The sequence below is a fragment of the Oncorhynchus gorbuscha genome, linkage group LG01 (assembly GCF_021184085.1).
Source record: "Oncorhynchus gorbuscha isolate QuinsamMale2020 ecotype Even-year linkage group LG01, OgorEven_v1.0, whole genome shotgun sequence".
NCBI lineage: Eukaryota > Metazoa > Chordata > Actinopteri > Salmoniformes > Salmonidae > Oncorhynchus > Oncorhynchus gorbuscha.
In genome coordinates, this window is record NC_060173.1 from 52,330,402 (window position 1) to 52,347,696 (window position 17,295).

The following is a 17,295-nucleotide window of genomic DNA, read 5'->3' on the forward strand; positions in this document are numbered from 1 at the left end:
ATACTTCATAACTAAACAGTTTTTTTATTATCATACCATACTTCCTAACTGAACAGTTTTTAAAATTATCATACCTTACTTCCTAACTGAACAGTTTTTTTTGTCATAACTTACTTCCTAACTGAACAGTTAAAAAAAATCATACCTTACTTCCTAACTGAACAGTTTTTTTTATTGTCATACCTTACTTCCTAACTGAACAGTTTTTTGTATTATCATACCTTACTTCCTAACTGAACAGTTTTTATTAGGATACATAATAATGTATCAATAACGCATTACTACTCTAACAGTTACACCCCACGCCTTTTCACCGTGCTATATTTACTTGAAACCGTTTTTCAAATCACACCCCCAGGGAGGGCTTACAATTATAAAACAGAACCTCGTTGGATGGAAGCAGAGATACACGCGCTCTCACTCTGACACCGCCTATCTTTCAATCTCACCAACCAACGCAGCAACACCACACGGAGCAGCTGTGTTTTTGTCCCAACAGTTCAAAGAGAGAGTGAGAGAAGCCACAATGAAGACCCAAATTCGTTTCGCGTTCTCCATACCACTCTTTGTAGTTTGTTTTCTGGTTGGTGCCATTTCCACAGTGAATGGTAAGTTGTTTTTGTTTTGTTTACAGTTAACCTAGTTTAAGCCGTTTATAATGCGCTGAGCACACCGTGTGTCGGTCCGAGGTGGATATTGAGCACACATTGGAAAGCGGTGTCCTTTTCTCTACGCAATTTATATATATATATATATTTTTTTACAGTGTTTGGGTATAAACTGGACATTCCAAGGCTGGCATAAATGGCACTACCAATTCAGTATCCCAAAGTAACACCCCATTCCTGTTTTGGGCATTTGGAGAGGTCCTTGAGTGAGGCATGGGAATACATTGCTGCATGGAATTTTATATATATATATATATATATATATATATATATATATATATATATATATATATATATATATATATATATATATATATATATATATATGTTTGTGTATTTACATTTGTGTTGTTTAGCATTTAACTTAACAATATACAATGGACAGTTTTGAACACAGTTGTTGTTATCTAGTACTTGGTTAAGTGTGATTGACGTGGCTAATCTAATTTCATTCACTCCCCCTGTAGCAACAGTGCTAAAAAAAGCATTTCCATATCAACCAACTTGGCTAATTGTCATTCTATAGGTATAAAGATAACATAAGCATTTCTTCAGATTAGGCATAAGTAGGTATAAAAACCTCTGCTTGAAATAACGAACACCTACCTAAGGGCATTGTGTTCAAAGTGCTCCTCACAGTAGTGCCCATTATGTTTGCCCATGTCCCATCTTTATGCCGTTGGCACTCTGCTTTCTTTGCATCCAGGGCATGTGTGGATGAATAGAAAGGATTTTGCATCCAGGACATGTGTGGATGATTAGAAAGGATTTTGCATCCAGGACATGCGTGGATGAATAGAAAATACTTTGCATCCAGGACATGCGTGGATGAATAGAAAATACTTTGCATCCAGGACATGCGTGCATGAATAGAAAGGACGTATGAGGGAAACCATTTACATGGTGGCATTTGTTTCTTCCTCAAACTACACACTGCCCCCAATTCAGATATGTATAAATCACTGAGCTATCTTTACCAGAATCCAAGTTATGAGCTTTTAAAGTGTGCTTCAGTCAAAAAGTAAGAAGTGAGAACCACATTCAAAGATTCTATTCCGTTTCATTCTAACTGCATTGAGAGGCATGAGAGAAACACCAACACTCACTGCAAATGCTGGTGTTGTTTGTATTAAATAAACATTACTATAACTAATTATTACACTGAACAATAATATACAAATATATTTAAATTGGATAATTTTACATTTCAGTGTGATTATGAACAGTAAACAACAAATCCTTCAAAATAAACACTAATAGACAACCCTGGATGGCAGGAAAGATCACAGAAATAAGGACCAAAATGATGACAATAATTGAACTTCAGCTTGCAGGAAAAGGTACTGGAATGCGTTGCCGACATCTCCATGGCCAGGTGGAACAATCTCATCTGCTGAGAGATAAGATGAAATTTGTCATACAGGAATAGTAAAAACAATACAAATACTCACAGCAATACAAGACAATCATACAAAATATGTATGTAGTGAGGCAAGTAAAATAGTAGAGTTCTAGTGTGCAAAAGACCCCAATGGCAGTGGGCAGAAAGGATTTAATTCATGTTGATATGAATTAATTTGACCGTGTCTATCTCTCTGACAAACACAAAGTGATCTCAAACGCAAACACCTTAGATCATCATTCATAAAAGTTTACTGACAACTCCATCATTTTAGTTAATTGATTGTGATCATTAGATGTCCTGTCTTTCTCTCTGTGTTTGTGTGTCTGAGGGAGAGACTGTCAATGACACACACACTTTAGCTGAGTGCTCCATGGTGAAAACCACCTCGGTTCCAAAACTGGCCACCAGATCCATGAGCCTACCCACTCTTCACCAACTTACCCCGAAGGGAAGAAAACAACATGTTTCACGTGCTTTATCAGTCTTATTTATTTTGGTACACAAGAAAGTAAATTGTCATGAAGAGCCAAATGTTTCACACACACACACGCACGCACGCACGCACGCACGCACGCACGCACGCACGCACGCACGCACGCACGCACGCACGCACGCACACACACACACACACACACACACACACACACACACACACACACACACACACACACACACACACACACACTAGATCACCTTTACTCCACACACAGAATTGCATACAAAGCTCTCCCTTGCCCTCCATTTGGGAAATCTAAATCTGACCATAACTCTATCCTGATTCCTGCCTACAGGCAAAAACTCAAAACAGGAAGTACCAGTGACGCACTCGCTCAATACAGAAGTGGTCTGATGAAGCAGATGTTAAGCTACAAGACTATTTTCGCTAGCACAGACTGGAATATGTTCCGGGATTCATCCGATGGCATGAAGAAGTTTACCACATCAGTGACCATACGTACATATCCCAACCAGAAGCCGAGAATTACAGGCAACATCCGTACTGAGCTAAAATCTAGAGCTGCTGCTTTCAAGGAGTGGGATACTACTAATCCGTCCGTTTACAAGAAATCCCACTACGACCTCCGACGAGCCATTAAACAGGCAAAGCATCAATACAGAACTAAGATGAAATCCTAATATGCCAGCGCTGACGCTCATCAGATGTGGCAGGGCTTGCAAACCGGCACAGATTACAAAGGGAAAGCCAGCCACAAGCTGCCCAGTGATGCGATCCTATCAGACTAGCTAAATGCTTTCTGTGCTTGCTTCGACGCAAGCAACACTGAACCATGCATGAGGGCACCAGCTGTTCCGGATGACTGTGTGACCACACTCGCCTTAGCCGACCTTTTTAAACAGGTTAACAGTCACAAGGCCATAGGGACAGATGGATTACCAGGACACGTAAGCAGAGCATGTGCTGAGCAGCTGGCAAGTGTCTGACATTTTCAACCTCTCCCTATTACCGTTTTGGTACACAAGGGGCTGCTAAAAAAAACCATTGGTGTCTCACCAGAATGCTAACAAAATTAGCACAAGTACTAGCAAATTTCCATAGAGGCTGCGACCTAAATAGGCCAATGTCCGCAAACAACAAACTGATTGCAGAGATAGGCAATCCAGCTTATAAAGTTATATGAGTGTAGGTAGTAACTACTTGGTGAGTTTGGAAATTAACAAGCGAATGTGAACTAAAGATATTGTGCAAATGAGCACATTGTTTATGAATGTTTGTCTGAAGGAAGAACAGCACTGGCTCTGGAGCAACATGTGTACACATTGTGTCTGTGTTAGGGCAATGGGCCTTCCTGCTCTGCTCGAAGGGCAGGCAGGTAGCCTAGCAGTTAAGCTAATGATGTTGTGTACTTAACTAGCTTGCTTACCTTGCTTGCTCCTAGTTGAAGATGATCTCTTCATGATGAGGTGACTGGACTGGATTCCTCATTTTGTTGACAATCGTTGGCACCACTTGTAAAATAATATTTAATTTGCTGGTAATTCAGAGCGTACTGGCACCATTACTCATAATAATGACAACTACTTATTAATGACAACTAATAGCCACATCGCTATTTATCTGAGTCGGCTGTTAATGATTATTGATGACTGACACAGTGGGAAGACTGTGGGCGCTAGGATATAGGATGACAGGAGCCCAATCTCAATTCTCACCCCTTCTCGCCTGTGCACTCGTTCACACCCCCTCAAAGATTTAAAAGCAATGGATTGGTGTATTGGTAGACATTTCATAGACATTTCATCGACACCTATCTGATGATTTTACGTCTTTGAGGGGAGTGAAGACAAGTGGCAGGGCGTAGCAAGAAATAGAATGCGGCTCAAAAAATGATGGAAGATGACTAAAGCTGCATCTCACTTCCAACAAGTTTACAATAGGATATCGATTGATTACTACCTAAAATCGAAATAAATCTGAACTGCGTAAATGAATGGAATACTGTTATTTTAGCCAGCTAATAACCACCAATCAAGGCAAGAAAATTGCAGCGGTGATAGAAGTGTCAATATCATTAGGGATGGACAAAACTTAGCACCATTCCTTTTGACAAAATGTCATCGACAACAACAAAAAGCATATTGGATATGGGCAATTCCATGGTAACAGAATGATTCTGAGACTCCGATACCAGAATTTGGACTTCGATTCCACGTTTATTGTCATGATACTCGATACCATCACAATACCAAAACGATACCATAGCTAAATTAAATCCAAGTCACAAAATTGAACCTTTGTACATTCTTTCAGAGAAAGCCATGTATATCACAACTCAGGATATGACCCAGATGCAAACATGGGAGTCGGATAGTACAGTTCTCCGATCATTTATTAGAAACACGGGGCAAGCAACGAGCAGGTCAAGGGCAGGCATAGGTTTGTGATCAGGTCAGAGGCAGGCAGGTACAGGACAGCAGGCAGGCTCAGGGTCAGGGCAGGCAGAATGGTCAGAACCGGGAATAATTAGGAAACAGAACTAGAGAAACAGGAAGGCGGGAAAGAACGCTGGTAAGACCTGACAAGACGAACTGGCAACAGACAAACTGAGAACACCGGTATAAATACACAGTGGATAATGGGAAGATGGGTGAGACCTGGAGGTGGGTGGAGACGAGCACAAAGACAGGTGAAACAGGTCAGCGTGTGTCGGTGTATGCATGAATTTATCAATGATGAATTGATGTAAGCTTCAGCTGTAAGCTAGCAAGGAAAGGTAGCCTACAAGGCTGGAAGCTACCGGTATCTTCAGTCTTGCACTGTAGAGTGTTCTAGCCTGTAATACAAGTTGTTTTGCAAACCAGTATTTAATAGTTGCAACATTTCTTCATGCCGTGTTGTATTATTCAAGTGTGCTCAGTGCAACATGAGTGGGGAGCTAACATGATGCAGCCCAGAATCCCAGTGAGTGCATTTTAAAAGAAAAAGTCCTTGCCCTAAAATGTAGTCTAAACTCATTTATTTTCTTCCTAGGGGCATGAGGCTAGCAGCGGTAAATACACATATCTCAAAGCCAAAGCACTGATATTGGGCCCATTTCAAGACTATGGTGTTAATGAGTTTTTAAAAATTGATATTATATATTGATTGTTAATTAGACTTTTCACATTGCACAAGTTTATGAACATGTCATTTAGTAAACCTGTAAACTATACATTCATTACATTAAGTGCATCTGGGTTGACAAATACATGTATTATATTCTAAATCTCGTTTTACTCTAAAATGAGTTCCAATACATGTCATTAACATGGCTACCATTAGGGGGCGGCAGGTAGCCTAGTGGTTAGCGCTTTGGGCCAGTAACCAAAAGGTTGCTGGGTCGAATCCCTGATCTGACAAGGTAAAAATCTGTCGTTGTGCCCCTGAACAAGGCAGTTAACCCACTTCCCCTGTAAGGCCGTCACTGTAAATAGGGATTTTTTTCAAAATAAATGTTAAGGAATCCAGTTAAGGAGGAAACCGCCAACTCTGCAGCCTGAATGGAGGATGTTTTATGTTAAATAAAGGTTAAATAAATACATTTAAAATACATTTAAAATAAATATATGAACTGGTCCACGGGGGACACGAGTGTATTGTCGCCTGGACACATTAAAGTTGGACTTAAGATCACTGCTGCACCAGTGAGAGAGACAAGGAGGCAAGGAAGAGCTACTGTTTTGGTCTGCATGCAGCCCTAGCAGTGTCATACACAATGTTTACAAAGCTAGGGAAGAGCTGAAGGTTCTGGGAACTAAGGCAGGTTTTCTGGGGTTTTGTTAGGGGTAGGTTTGATTGGGAAGGCTCAGAGTAAGATTCAATGCTGTAACTAATGTAGACTTACACTATCATAACTGTACATGGCTGGCCTGGTTATACTGTACATCCACAATAGTTGCTAGAAAGGATAATGTGAAAATTAAATATCAGAGCCAGCACAGTATGGTTTGGGTCAGTTGTATGGTTTCATTGGACCGTTGCAAGCATAGTCCAGTTTCTGGGGGTTAGAAGAATATTGCATCAACATCATGCCAAACATATACAGAAACTGCCATGTTCTCAGAATATAAGATATTCTAGACACGTTTCATGGGAACTGTTTAAAGCAGGACGTTCTGGCATAGTCCCGTGGAGGTTTTTTGTCTAGTTCCCAGCTTGTTCCGGTGATGTCCCTAAATACATTTTTCAAGTTCTGTTTGACATTAAGGGAATGTTCTCCTAACACTAACGCTTCAACATGCTCAATAGGTTCTCAGGAGGTTTTTGCTAACATGCATAGAATTTCCCCCTAACTAACGGAAAACTGGACACTCAAACATCAGGGTATCATTACAAAAACATTCTCTCTCCCTAGAATTGTTAGCTGGGTCAAGCTTTGTGCTGGGTCAAGTCACTGGTCAGTGTTGTGGTAAGGGAAGTGCAAAGCCATGATTTGTGTCATGCCGAGGCTTACTTTTTCTCACAACAAGACCACATGGGGCAGCTTGAGAGAACCAGGGCTAAATATAGTTGGATTCAGGGCCAAATGCTTGACGTGTGTGTGCACGTGTGTGTCCTATGAACCATTTCAAAAAGCTGCAGCCTGCCATAGCCTTTGCCATCTGCAGTGCCAGTAGGGTCCTGCCTTTGGGGACCCGTCTCATTTTTGTTCTGATGACTTCATTTAATGTCAACTCTTTCCGATGGCCTCGTATTCATTTTTAATAGCGACCGGCTAATCAATCTTTCTTTGCAAAAATGGAACATTCCAATTTGGGCCTCGGTGTCGTTCGTCCCACTTTCCAATCTGTTGTGTTAAATATTTTAAATGCCATCCTATGATCTGATACATGCAGCCAAACTCAATTCAAACTTCGCAGCATCGTTTTGTGGCCAGCAAAGCGACTCACTTGATTAGAACAGTTTCGGAACAGTGATTTATACACAATCTGAAGTAGAAATGGTAGGCATTCAGACTTGGCGACAAGGCTATGCCAATAACATGAAGTTCATAGAAGCTACAGTACTCTAGGCTATGAGAGTTAGCCTATGTCTGAGAATGGCTTTTTATGTGTATTTATATAAGTTGTTTATTTTTGGATTGCGGATAGATCTTCAGTTTCTTGGCATTTTCTCGCATGGAATAGCCTACATTTCTCAGAGCAAGAATAGACTGACGAGTTTCAGAAGAAAGGTCTTTGTTTCTGGCCATTTTGAGTCTGTAAATCGAACCCACAAATGCTGATGCTCCAGATACTTAACTAGTCTAAAGAAAGCCAGTTTGATTGCTTCTTTAAATCAGCACAACAGTTTTGAGCTGTGCTAACATAATTGTAAAAGTGTTTTCTAATGATCAATTAGCCTTTTAAAATGATAAACTTGGATTAGCTAACAATGGGTTGCTGATAATGGGCCTATGTAGATATTTCATACAAAATCATCTGTTTTCAGCTACAATAGTCATTTACAACACTAACAATGTCTACACTGTATGTCTGATCAATGTTATTTTATTTTAATGGCCATTTTTTTTGCTTTTCTTTCAAAAACAAGGACATTTATAAGTGACACAACTTTTGAACGGTAGTGTGTGTACACAAGATATACAACAGGACTAGTGTGCTCTTAAATCAGTGCACTTTTGGTTTTGTAATCTCATTTTCAAACAAAACAGCCTTTTTCCATATGGTCAATATGGACTGCTAAAGACTGTTCTTATTCGCGACGGAGTGCCTGGACACAGCCCTTAGCCGTGATATATTGGCCATATACCACAAACCCCTGAGGTGCCTTATTGCTATTATAAACTGGTTACCAATATAATTAGATAATTAAAAAATAAATATTTTGTCATACCTGTGGTATACGGTCTGATAGACCACGGCTGTCAGCCAAACAGCATTCAGGGCTCGAACCAGCCAGTTTATCATTTTGTTTATACCCCTGATTTAGCTTCATGTCATGCTTGATGATAACTTGAGTGTTCTCGACTCCCTTTTTATAGGAGACATGATTTTGCCCTTGGTTGCATAGCATGATGTGCTTACTAATCTACTAACTGCACATTTTGTCATTGAACGTACACGCGCAGCAAGAATAAACTTTGTCTGCAGTGGATGTTCTTGCGCATCAATTCGATTAGAAGACTGCCCACTTACGTCTAGGCGCATTCTTTTTGTAGCGAATTAATCCTGGTAATTCTATTGAAACAGCATGACAACAACCTTCTCCTGCCCTCCCCTCCTGGCCTTCTAATTGTCCTCAAATGGACCACTCCTGGGAGTTTGTAGGGAACCTGGCTCGAGTAAACAGTCCCAGGTCTTTTTGAAATGATGCCAAATGTCTCCAGTCAGTCTGTTGTTTTTGTTTTCCACCTGCCTTTCTAATGCGATCACCCCTGTTGGTGTCTGTTGGCCAAAACAGCCTGACATGCAAACCTCACGGGCCACGTTGTGTGCACGAGCATTGAAAAATAAATGTACATATACATGATATTCAATCATTTCACCTACACCGCTTGCGCATGTGAATGAGCGTCTGAGTAGCCAAGTGCTAAAATATAACTTGGTTCTATTTGAAATGTGCCACGCGCAAGTCCCCTCCTTATTGGATGCCAGGAAACTACAAACCCACGTGGATGTTTTAAAGACAAAACAAGAAGAGATTCATTTAAAGATAAAAAGGTAAACCTAGTTAGTTATCTGTGGATTAAGCGTCAGAGTATATACACACACAATTTCGTGCAGGTCAAAATTCCTCAAAGAACCAGCTAAAAATAGGGTTTTATGCATGACCGGTGAAATATGATATTTTAACCTGCATGTCATGATTTCGTCTTGCGTGGATGGTGAAAATCAAAATGCTTGCGATGGCAGATGCACACGCGTGACTGGTTTAGTTAGCATGTGAGCTTGATCCTCTCAGTAGCAGATTAATCTGGAGTGACTCTTGAACACAGACCTCAGACAGTCTATACAGCATTATATACAGGGCATTTGGAAAGTATCTAAATTCTCCACATTGTAATGTTAAAGCCGTATTCTAAAATAGATTACGTTTAAAATGTTTCTCATCAATCTACACACAATACCCCATAATGACAAAGCAAAAACGGTAAAAAAAATAATAATTTGCAAATGTATTCAAAATAAAAAAAACATACCTTAATTACATAAGTATTCAGACACTTTGCTATGAGACTTGAAATTGAGCTCAGGTGCATCCTGTTACCATTAATCATCCTTAAGATGGTTCTACAACTTGATTGGAGTCCACCTGTGGTAAATTCAATTGATTGGACATGATTTGGAAAGACACCTGTCTATATAAGGTCCCACAGTTGACAGTGCATGTCAGAGCACAAACCAAGCCATGAGGTTGAAGTAATTGTCCATTGACCTCCGAGCCAGGATTGTGTCAAGGGACAGCTCTGGGGAATGGTACCAAAAAATGTATGCAGCATTGAAGGTCCCCAAGAACACAGTGGCATCCATCATTTTTAAATGGAAGAAGTTTGGTACCACCGACTCTTTCTAGAGCTGGCCGCCCAGCCAAACTGAGCAATCGGGGGAGAAGGACCTTGATCAGGGAGGTGATCAAGAACCCGATGGTCATTCTGACAGAGCTCCAGAGTTCCTCTGTAAAGATGGGAGAACCTTCCAGAAGGACAACCATCTCTGCAGCACTCCACCAATCAGGCCTTTATGGTAGAGTGGCCAGACGGAAGCCACTCCTCAGTAAAAGCCACATGACAGCCAGCTTGGAGTTAGCCAAAAGTCACCTAAAGGACACTGACACTGATCATGAGAAACAAGATTCTCTGGTCTGATGAAACTTGCCTGAATGCCAAGTGTCACATCTGGAGGAAAACTGGCACCACCCCTATGGTGAAGTATGGAAGGGGGCAGCATCATGCTGTGGGGACACCTTTCAGCGGCAGGGACTGGGAGACTAGTCACTATCGAGGGAAAGATGAACGCTAAGTACAGAGCGATTCTGTTATGCAGGTGAATGAGGACCCAAAAGCGACTTGGCGAAAACAGAGTCTTTAATCCAGTAAAGGAAATATGCAATACTCCTAGACAAATCGGAGCGGTAAATAAAGCATAAAAAACAATTCCACTCGTAATGACGAGAACAGACTGGAGACTCGATCATAAACTGTAGGTTGCCTCGGGAAGGCACTTGACCGTAGCAGACTCAGACACCTGCTCACCACGCAGCATCTGAGGGAAACACGACACGACAGGGCGATACAAAGACACAGCACGGTGAACAATATACAAGGATCCGACAGGACAGAAACGGAAAACAAGGGGAGAAATAGGGACTCTAATCAGGGGAAAAGATAGGGAACAGGTGTGGAAGACTAAATGATTGATTAGGGGAATAGGAACAGCTGGGAGCAGGAACGGAACGATAGAGAGAAGAGAGAGAGGGAGGGAGAGAGAAAAAAGGGAACAAACCTAAAAAGACCAGCAGGGGGAAAACGAACAGAAGGAAAAGCAAAATGACAAGACAATATAAGACAAAACATGACAGATTCTTGATGAAAACTTGCTCCAGAGCACTCAGGACCTCAGAATAGTACAAAAGTTTACCTTCCAACAGGACAATTACCCGAGGCACACAGCCAATACAAAGCAGGAGTGGCTTCAAGTCTGAATGTCTTTGAGTGGCCTAGCTAGACCCCTGACTTGAACCCGATCAAACTTCTCTGGAGAGACCTGAAAATAGCTGTGCAGCGACGTTTCCCATCCAACCTGACAGAGCTTGAGAGGATCTGCAGAGAAGAATGGGATAAACTCCCCAAGTAGAGGTGGACAAGCTTGTAGCGGAGAAGCTGGGAGTCGGGAGCAAGTGCAAATGGTGAGTTTAATAATAAAGGGAACAATACAAGTAGTGTACGGACAGTATTGACTAAGGGAGTGCCAGATAAAAGAGGTAATGAGTGAGGTAATGGAGTCCAGGTGTGCTTCATGATGAAGCGCAAGTGTGTGTGATGATGGTTGCCAGGACCGGTGGTTAGTAAACCGGCGACTCCGAACGCCGGAGGAGTGGGAGTAGATGTGAGAGTACCCCCAACGCCACAGGACGTCACAGGCCATAGGGACAGCCCCAAGGACGAGGAGCGGGCCGGTCCAGGCAGTGAAGATGGAAATCACGGATAATGTTGGAATCCAGAATGTCCTCCACCGGAACCCAACATGGCTCCTCTTGGCCGTTTCCCTCCCAGTCCACCAGGTACTGGAGCCAACCCCCACAATGTCCGGGAGTCCAGTAGGGCTATCACGGCATAGGCGGAACCTCCCTCGACGTCCAAGGGGGGTGGAGGGGTATTGTCGGGGACAGCATCAGCCAGGGGACCAGAAACCACCGGCCTGAGAAGGGAGACATGAAAAGGTGCGATAAGGTAGTCACTAGGAACCCGTAACCTATACGTCACCTTGTTGACCCTCCGGAGAACCTTGAATGGCCACACAAACAAGGGACTCGGCTTCTTGCAGGGCAGGCTAAGTGGGAGATTCCTGGCAGAGAGCCAGACACGATTCCCAGGATGGAATACGGGAGTCTCACTGTGGTGGCGGTTTGCCTGCTCCTTCTGACGGACGGTGCACCGGAACCATTCGTCCACGGCAGGGGCTTCGGTCTGGCTCGGAATCCACTGAGCCAGGGCCGGCTGATAACCCAGGGCACACTGGAAGGGAGTTAGCCCGGTGGAGGAGTGACATAATGAATTCTGGGCATATTCCGCCCAGGGAAGAATCGGGTCCTCTCCCCATGCCGGTTCTGGCAGTGACTCCTCAGGAACCCAACCTAGCACCTGGTTCATCCTCTCCACCTGCTGGTTGGACTGAGACCGGTACCGGAAGTGAGACTGACCATGACTCCCAGTTTCTCCATGCAAGCCCTCCATACCCGTGACGTGAATTGAGGCCCACGGTCTGAGACAATGTCCTCCGGACGGCCATAGTGCCAGACGACCTGCTGGAACAGTGCCTCAGCGACCTGGAGAGCTGTAGGGAGACCAGAGAGCGGAATAAACCGGCATGATTTTTAAAATCTGTCCACAACCACCAGAATGATGGTGAAACCGTCAGAGAAGGGGAGATCGGTAACAAAGTCAATGGGTAGACAAGACCAGGGATGCTGATGCACGGGAAGGATCTTCCCTGCTGGACCGTGCCGGTGGGACTTAGTTTGGGCACACACAGAACAGGAGTTGACGTAACAAATAACGTCCTGTGCTTAGGTGGGCCACCAATGCTTCTCGGAGAGATTGAATAGTACGGGTGATCCCAGGATGTTCAGCGACGACAGCCATGTATGCCCAGGTCAAAAGCCTTGTGAAACAAACAAGAAATATGACAAAACTGAAAACTTGAGCGTGCTTAGCTATTCATCCCCCTAAAGTCAATGCTTTGTAGAGCCACCCTTTGCAGAAATTACAGCTGCAAGTCTCTTGGGGTATGTCTCTATAAGCTTGGCACATGTAGCCACTGGGATTTTTGCCCATTCTTTAAGGGAAAACTGCTCCAGCTCCTTCACGTTTGATGGGTTCTGCTGGTGTACAGCAATATTTAAGTCATACCACAGATGGCTTTTTTTCTGGCCACTCTTCAATAAAGCCCAGCTCTGTGGAGTGCACGGCTTAAAGTGGTCCTATGAACAGATACTCCAATCTCCGCTGTGGAGCTTTGCAGCTCCTTCAAGGTTATCTTTGGTCTCTTTGTTGCCTCTCTGATTAATGCCCTCCTTGCCTGGTCTGTGAGTTTTTGTGGGTGGCCCTCTCATGGCAGGTTTGTTGTGGTGCCATATTCTTTAAATTTTTTAAGAATGGATTTAATGGTGCTCCGTGGGATGTTCAAAGTTTCTGATATTTTTTGTAACCCAACCCTGATCTGTACTTCTCCACAACTTTGTCCCTGACCTGTTTGGAGAGCTCCTTGGTCTTCATGGTGCCACTTGCTTGGTGATGCCCTTTGCTTATTGGTGTTGCAGACTCTGGGGCCTTTGTGAACAGGTGTGTATGTGTGTGTGTGTATATATATACACTGCTCAAAAAGATAAAGGGAACACTAAAATAACACATCCTAGATCTGAATGAATGAAATATTCTTATTAAATACCTTTTTCTTTACATGGTTGAATGTGCTGACAACAAAATCACACAAAATGTATCAATGGAAATCAAATTTATCATCCCATGGAGGTCTGGATTTGGAGTCACACTCAAAATTAAAGTGGAAAACCACACTACAGGCTGATCCAACTTTGATGTAATGTCCTTAAAACAAGTCAAAATGAGGCTCAGTAGTGTGTGTGGCCTCCACGTCTCTGTATGACCTCCCTACAACGCCTGGGCAGGAGGTGGTGGATGGTCTCCTGAGGGATCTCCTCCCAGACCTGGACTAAAGCATCCTCCAACTCCTGGACAGTCTGTGGTGCAACGTGACGTTGGTGGATGGAGCGAGACATGATGTCTCAGATGTGCTCAATTGGATTCAGGTCTGGGGAACGGGCGGGCCAGTCCATAGCATCCATGCCTTCCTCTTGCAGGAACTGCTGACACACTCCAGCCACATGAGGTCTAGCATTGTCTTGCATTAGGAGGAATCCAGGGCCAACCACACCAGCATATGGTCTCACAAGGGGTACCTAATGGCAGTCATGCGACCTCTGGCGAGCACAAGGAAGGCTGTGCGGCCGCCCAAAGAAATGCCACCCCACACCATGACTGACCCACCACCAAACCGGTCATGCTGGAGGATGTTGCAGGCAGCAGAACGTTCCACACGGCGTCTCCAGACTGTCACATCTGTCACATGTGCTCAGTGTGAACCTGCTTTCATCTGTGAAGAGCACAGGTCGCCAGTGGCGAATTTGCCAATCTTGGTGTTCTCTGGCAAATGCCAAACGTCCTGCACGGTGTTGGGCTGTTAGCACAACCCCCACCTGTGGACGTCGGGCCCTCATACCACCCTCATGGAGTCTGTTTCTGACCGTTTGAGCAGACACATGCACATTTGTGGCCTGCTGGAGGTCATTTTGCAGGGCTCTGGCAGTGCTCCTCCTGCTCCTCCTTGCACAAAGGCGGAGGTAGCGGTCCTGCTGCTGGGTTGTTTCCCTCCTACGGCCTCCTCCACGTCTCCTGATGTACTGGCCTGTCTCCTGGTAGCGCCTCCATGCTCTGGACACTACGCTGACAGACACAGCAAACCTTCTTGCCACAGCTCGCATTGATGTGCCATCCTGGATGAGCTGCACTACCTGAGCCACTTGTGTGGGTTGTAGACTGCGTCTCATGCTACAACTAGAGTGAAAGCATATATATATATATATATATATATATATATATATATATATATATATATATATATATATATATATATATATATATATATATATATATTACTGACATCATGTGACATTTAGATTGCACACAGGTGGACTTTATTTAAGTAATTATGTGCCTTCTGAAGGTAATTGGTTGCACCAGATCTTATTTAGGGGCTTCATCGCAAAGGGTGAATACATATACACACACCACTATTCTTTTTAAAATTTCACTTCACCAATTTGGACAATTTTGTATATGTCCATTACATGAAATCCAAATACAAATCCATTTAAATTACAGGTTGCAATGCAACAAAATAGGAAAAACACCAATGGGGGTGAATACTTTTGCAAGACACAGTACGTCCCAGACCACAGGGAATGCGACTTGAGATTGAAGGCAGGTCATCTGGCATTCGGGTGCCCAGTCCATGATTTTCATCCTCGACCATGAGATGGTGGGGTAATGGCATTGGAGGCAGAAGATGATCTTGCGAACTGGAGCATTAATTAATAAGAAAGGAATGTTTACCTGATGTGTGGTGTGGTGATGTGTGTAATGGTTCCGGATCCTAGTGGTTGATTTTATCCAGGGCGTGAACCGGAAACTGAGAGGAGAGCGGGTATGAGGTGATGCTGAGGGACGATTCAAGGGTCTGCTCAATAAAGTTCCCTGCAGCACCAAAATCCACTAGCACTATAAAAACAGTACGAGGGACAGCCAGCTGGTGTTAGCGACACTAAAGGGTCTGGCAGAAAATGATGCAGATGAGATACACCTGCCCCAGGAGGTGGAAGATCACGAGACCGTTCCTCTGCTCTCGTGGCCCCAAGGTAGGACATACCGGACACTGCTGGACCACTCCTTAGGAAAGGAGCCCCAGCTTTTCCCGTCTATGTCGTTCAGCCGCGGGGAGTCTTGTGACCCCTACCTACATGGGTTCAGGCTCTGATACAGAGTGGTCACTGAGGGAGGAAGAGAAGCAATGAGGCTACCGACACTCTCAATGTAGGTTATCCAGATGGCCATCGCGATAAGTGCATCCAAGGAGAGGTTGTCATTTCGACATGCCAGTTCCGTCTGGACTTCCTCTCGCAGTCCTCTTCTGAATAGCGTATGGAGCGCCGGCTCATTCCATCCGTTAGAACCTGCTTCAGTCCACTGGATGCTGCTACAGTCCATGAACCCCTCTTACTAAACCAGCTCCTCTTCTACTCTCTCCCAGACGGCCGTAGCCCACTCCAATGCCCGCCCTGTCAGCAGAGAAATAACCGTGGCAACCTTGGACCTTTCAGTGGTGGGGCTCCCATCTGGTGCGCAAAAGAGAGGGAGCACTGGAGTAGGAAGCCACAGCATTTAGATGGGGTTCCATCATATTTATCCGGGAGGTATATGGTACAAATCATTCCCTAAATTCTAGATTTCAGCTGAATCTGGTAATGAATGGTGTGGCTGTTGAACAAGTTGAGGAGACTAAATTACTTGGTGTTATCTGAGATCGTAAACTGTCATGGTTAAAACATGAAAAGAGGTCTGTCCATAATAAAGAGATGCCTTGCTTTTTTGACACCACACTCCGAAGTCCTGCAGGCTCTAGTTTTGTCTTAACCACATGACTGGATAATAATCAAGATCGGTGCTGCAAAGTAAAAGACCTTGTTAAGCTGCAGCTGGCCCAGAACAGAATGTCTTGCTCTTCATTGTAATCAGAGGGATAATATAAATACTATGCGATACCAGTCTTTCTTGGCAAATAGTTGGACTGACTGCATCACTTCTTATTTTCATAAAAAAAACATTTGTGTTGAAAATCCCAAATTGTTTGCATAGTTACTTAATGCCACAGATTTGCCACCATGGATCTTTTCACAGTCCCCAAATCCATATCAAATTCAAGAAAGCGTATAGTATTATTCAGAGCCATTATTGCACAGAACTCCCTTCCATCTCATATTGCTCAAATGAACATCAAACCTGGTTTAAAAATAGCATATAAAGCAACACCTCACGGTACAGCGCCGGTACAGCGCCTCTCCCCTATTTGACCTCAATATTTTGTATGTACAGTATTGATATGTAGGCTATGGGTGGCATTTTTAAATGAGTTGTTCTGTCCTTGAGCTGTTCTTGTCTATTAATGTTCTGTATTATGTCATTTTGTGTGGACCCTAGGATGGAGTAGCAGCTGCTTTTGCAACAGCTAATTGGATCCTAATAAAATACCAAATACCTTGCCTTGCTAACTCACACTCCTCATTATAGAGTTAACGTGAGTCGGGAGAGTTTCTGCCTGCCTTATATCCCGAGCTGCTGATCCCTCAGTGAACTCAAATCCACTCTCTTTGTCTCAACCTGTGTACTTCCTGATTAGAGTCATGTGGCTGTGGCTCAGGGTATTTTTATT

General features: G+C 43.6%; 1 protein-coding gene across 2 annotated transcripts in view; it reads left to right on the forward strand.

Moving 5' to 3' along the window:
* The first annotated feature begins 400 nt into the window (after positions 1-400).
* The window catches only part of LOC124039679 (lactadherin-like), a 48,194-nt gene continuing 31,299 nt past the window's right edge, over positions 401-17,295 (forward strand). For both annotated transcript variants that reach the window (XM_046355904.1, XM_046355913.1), the window contains exon 1: positions 401-608. In XM_046355904.1, coding sequence (XP_046211860.1) covers positions 527-608 — 82 coding nt within the window. In that variant the 5' untranslated portion in view covers positions 401-526. The remainder of the gene's footprint in view (positions 609-17,295) is intronic.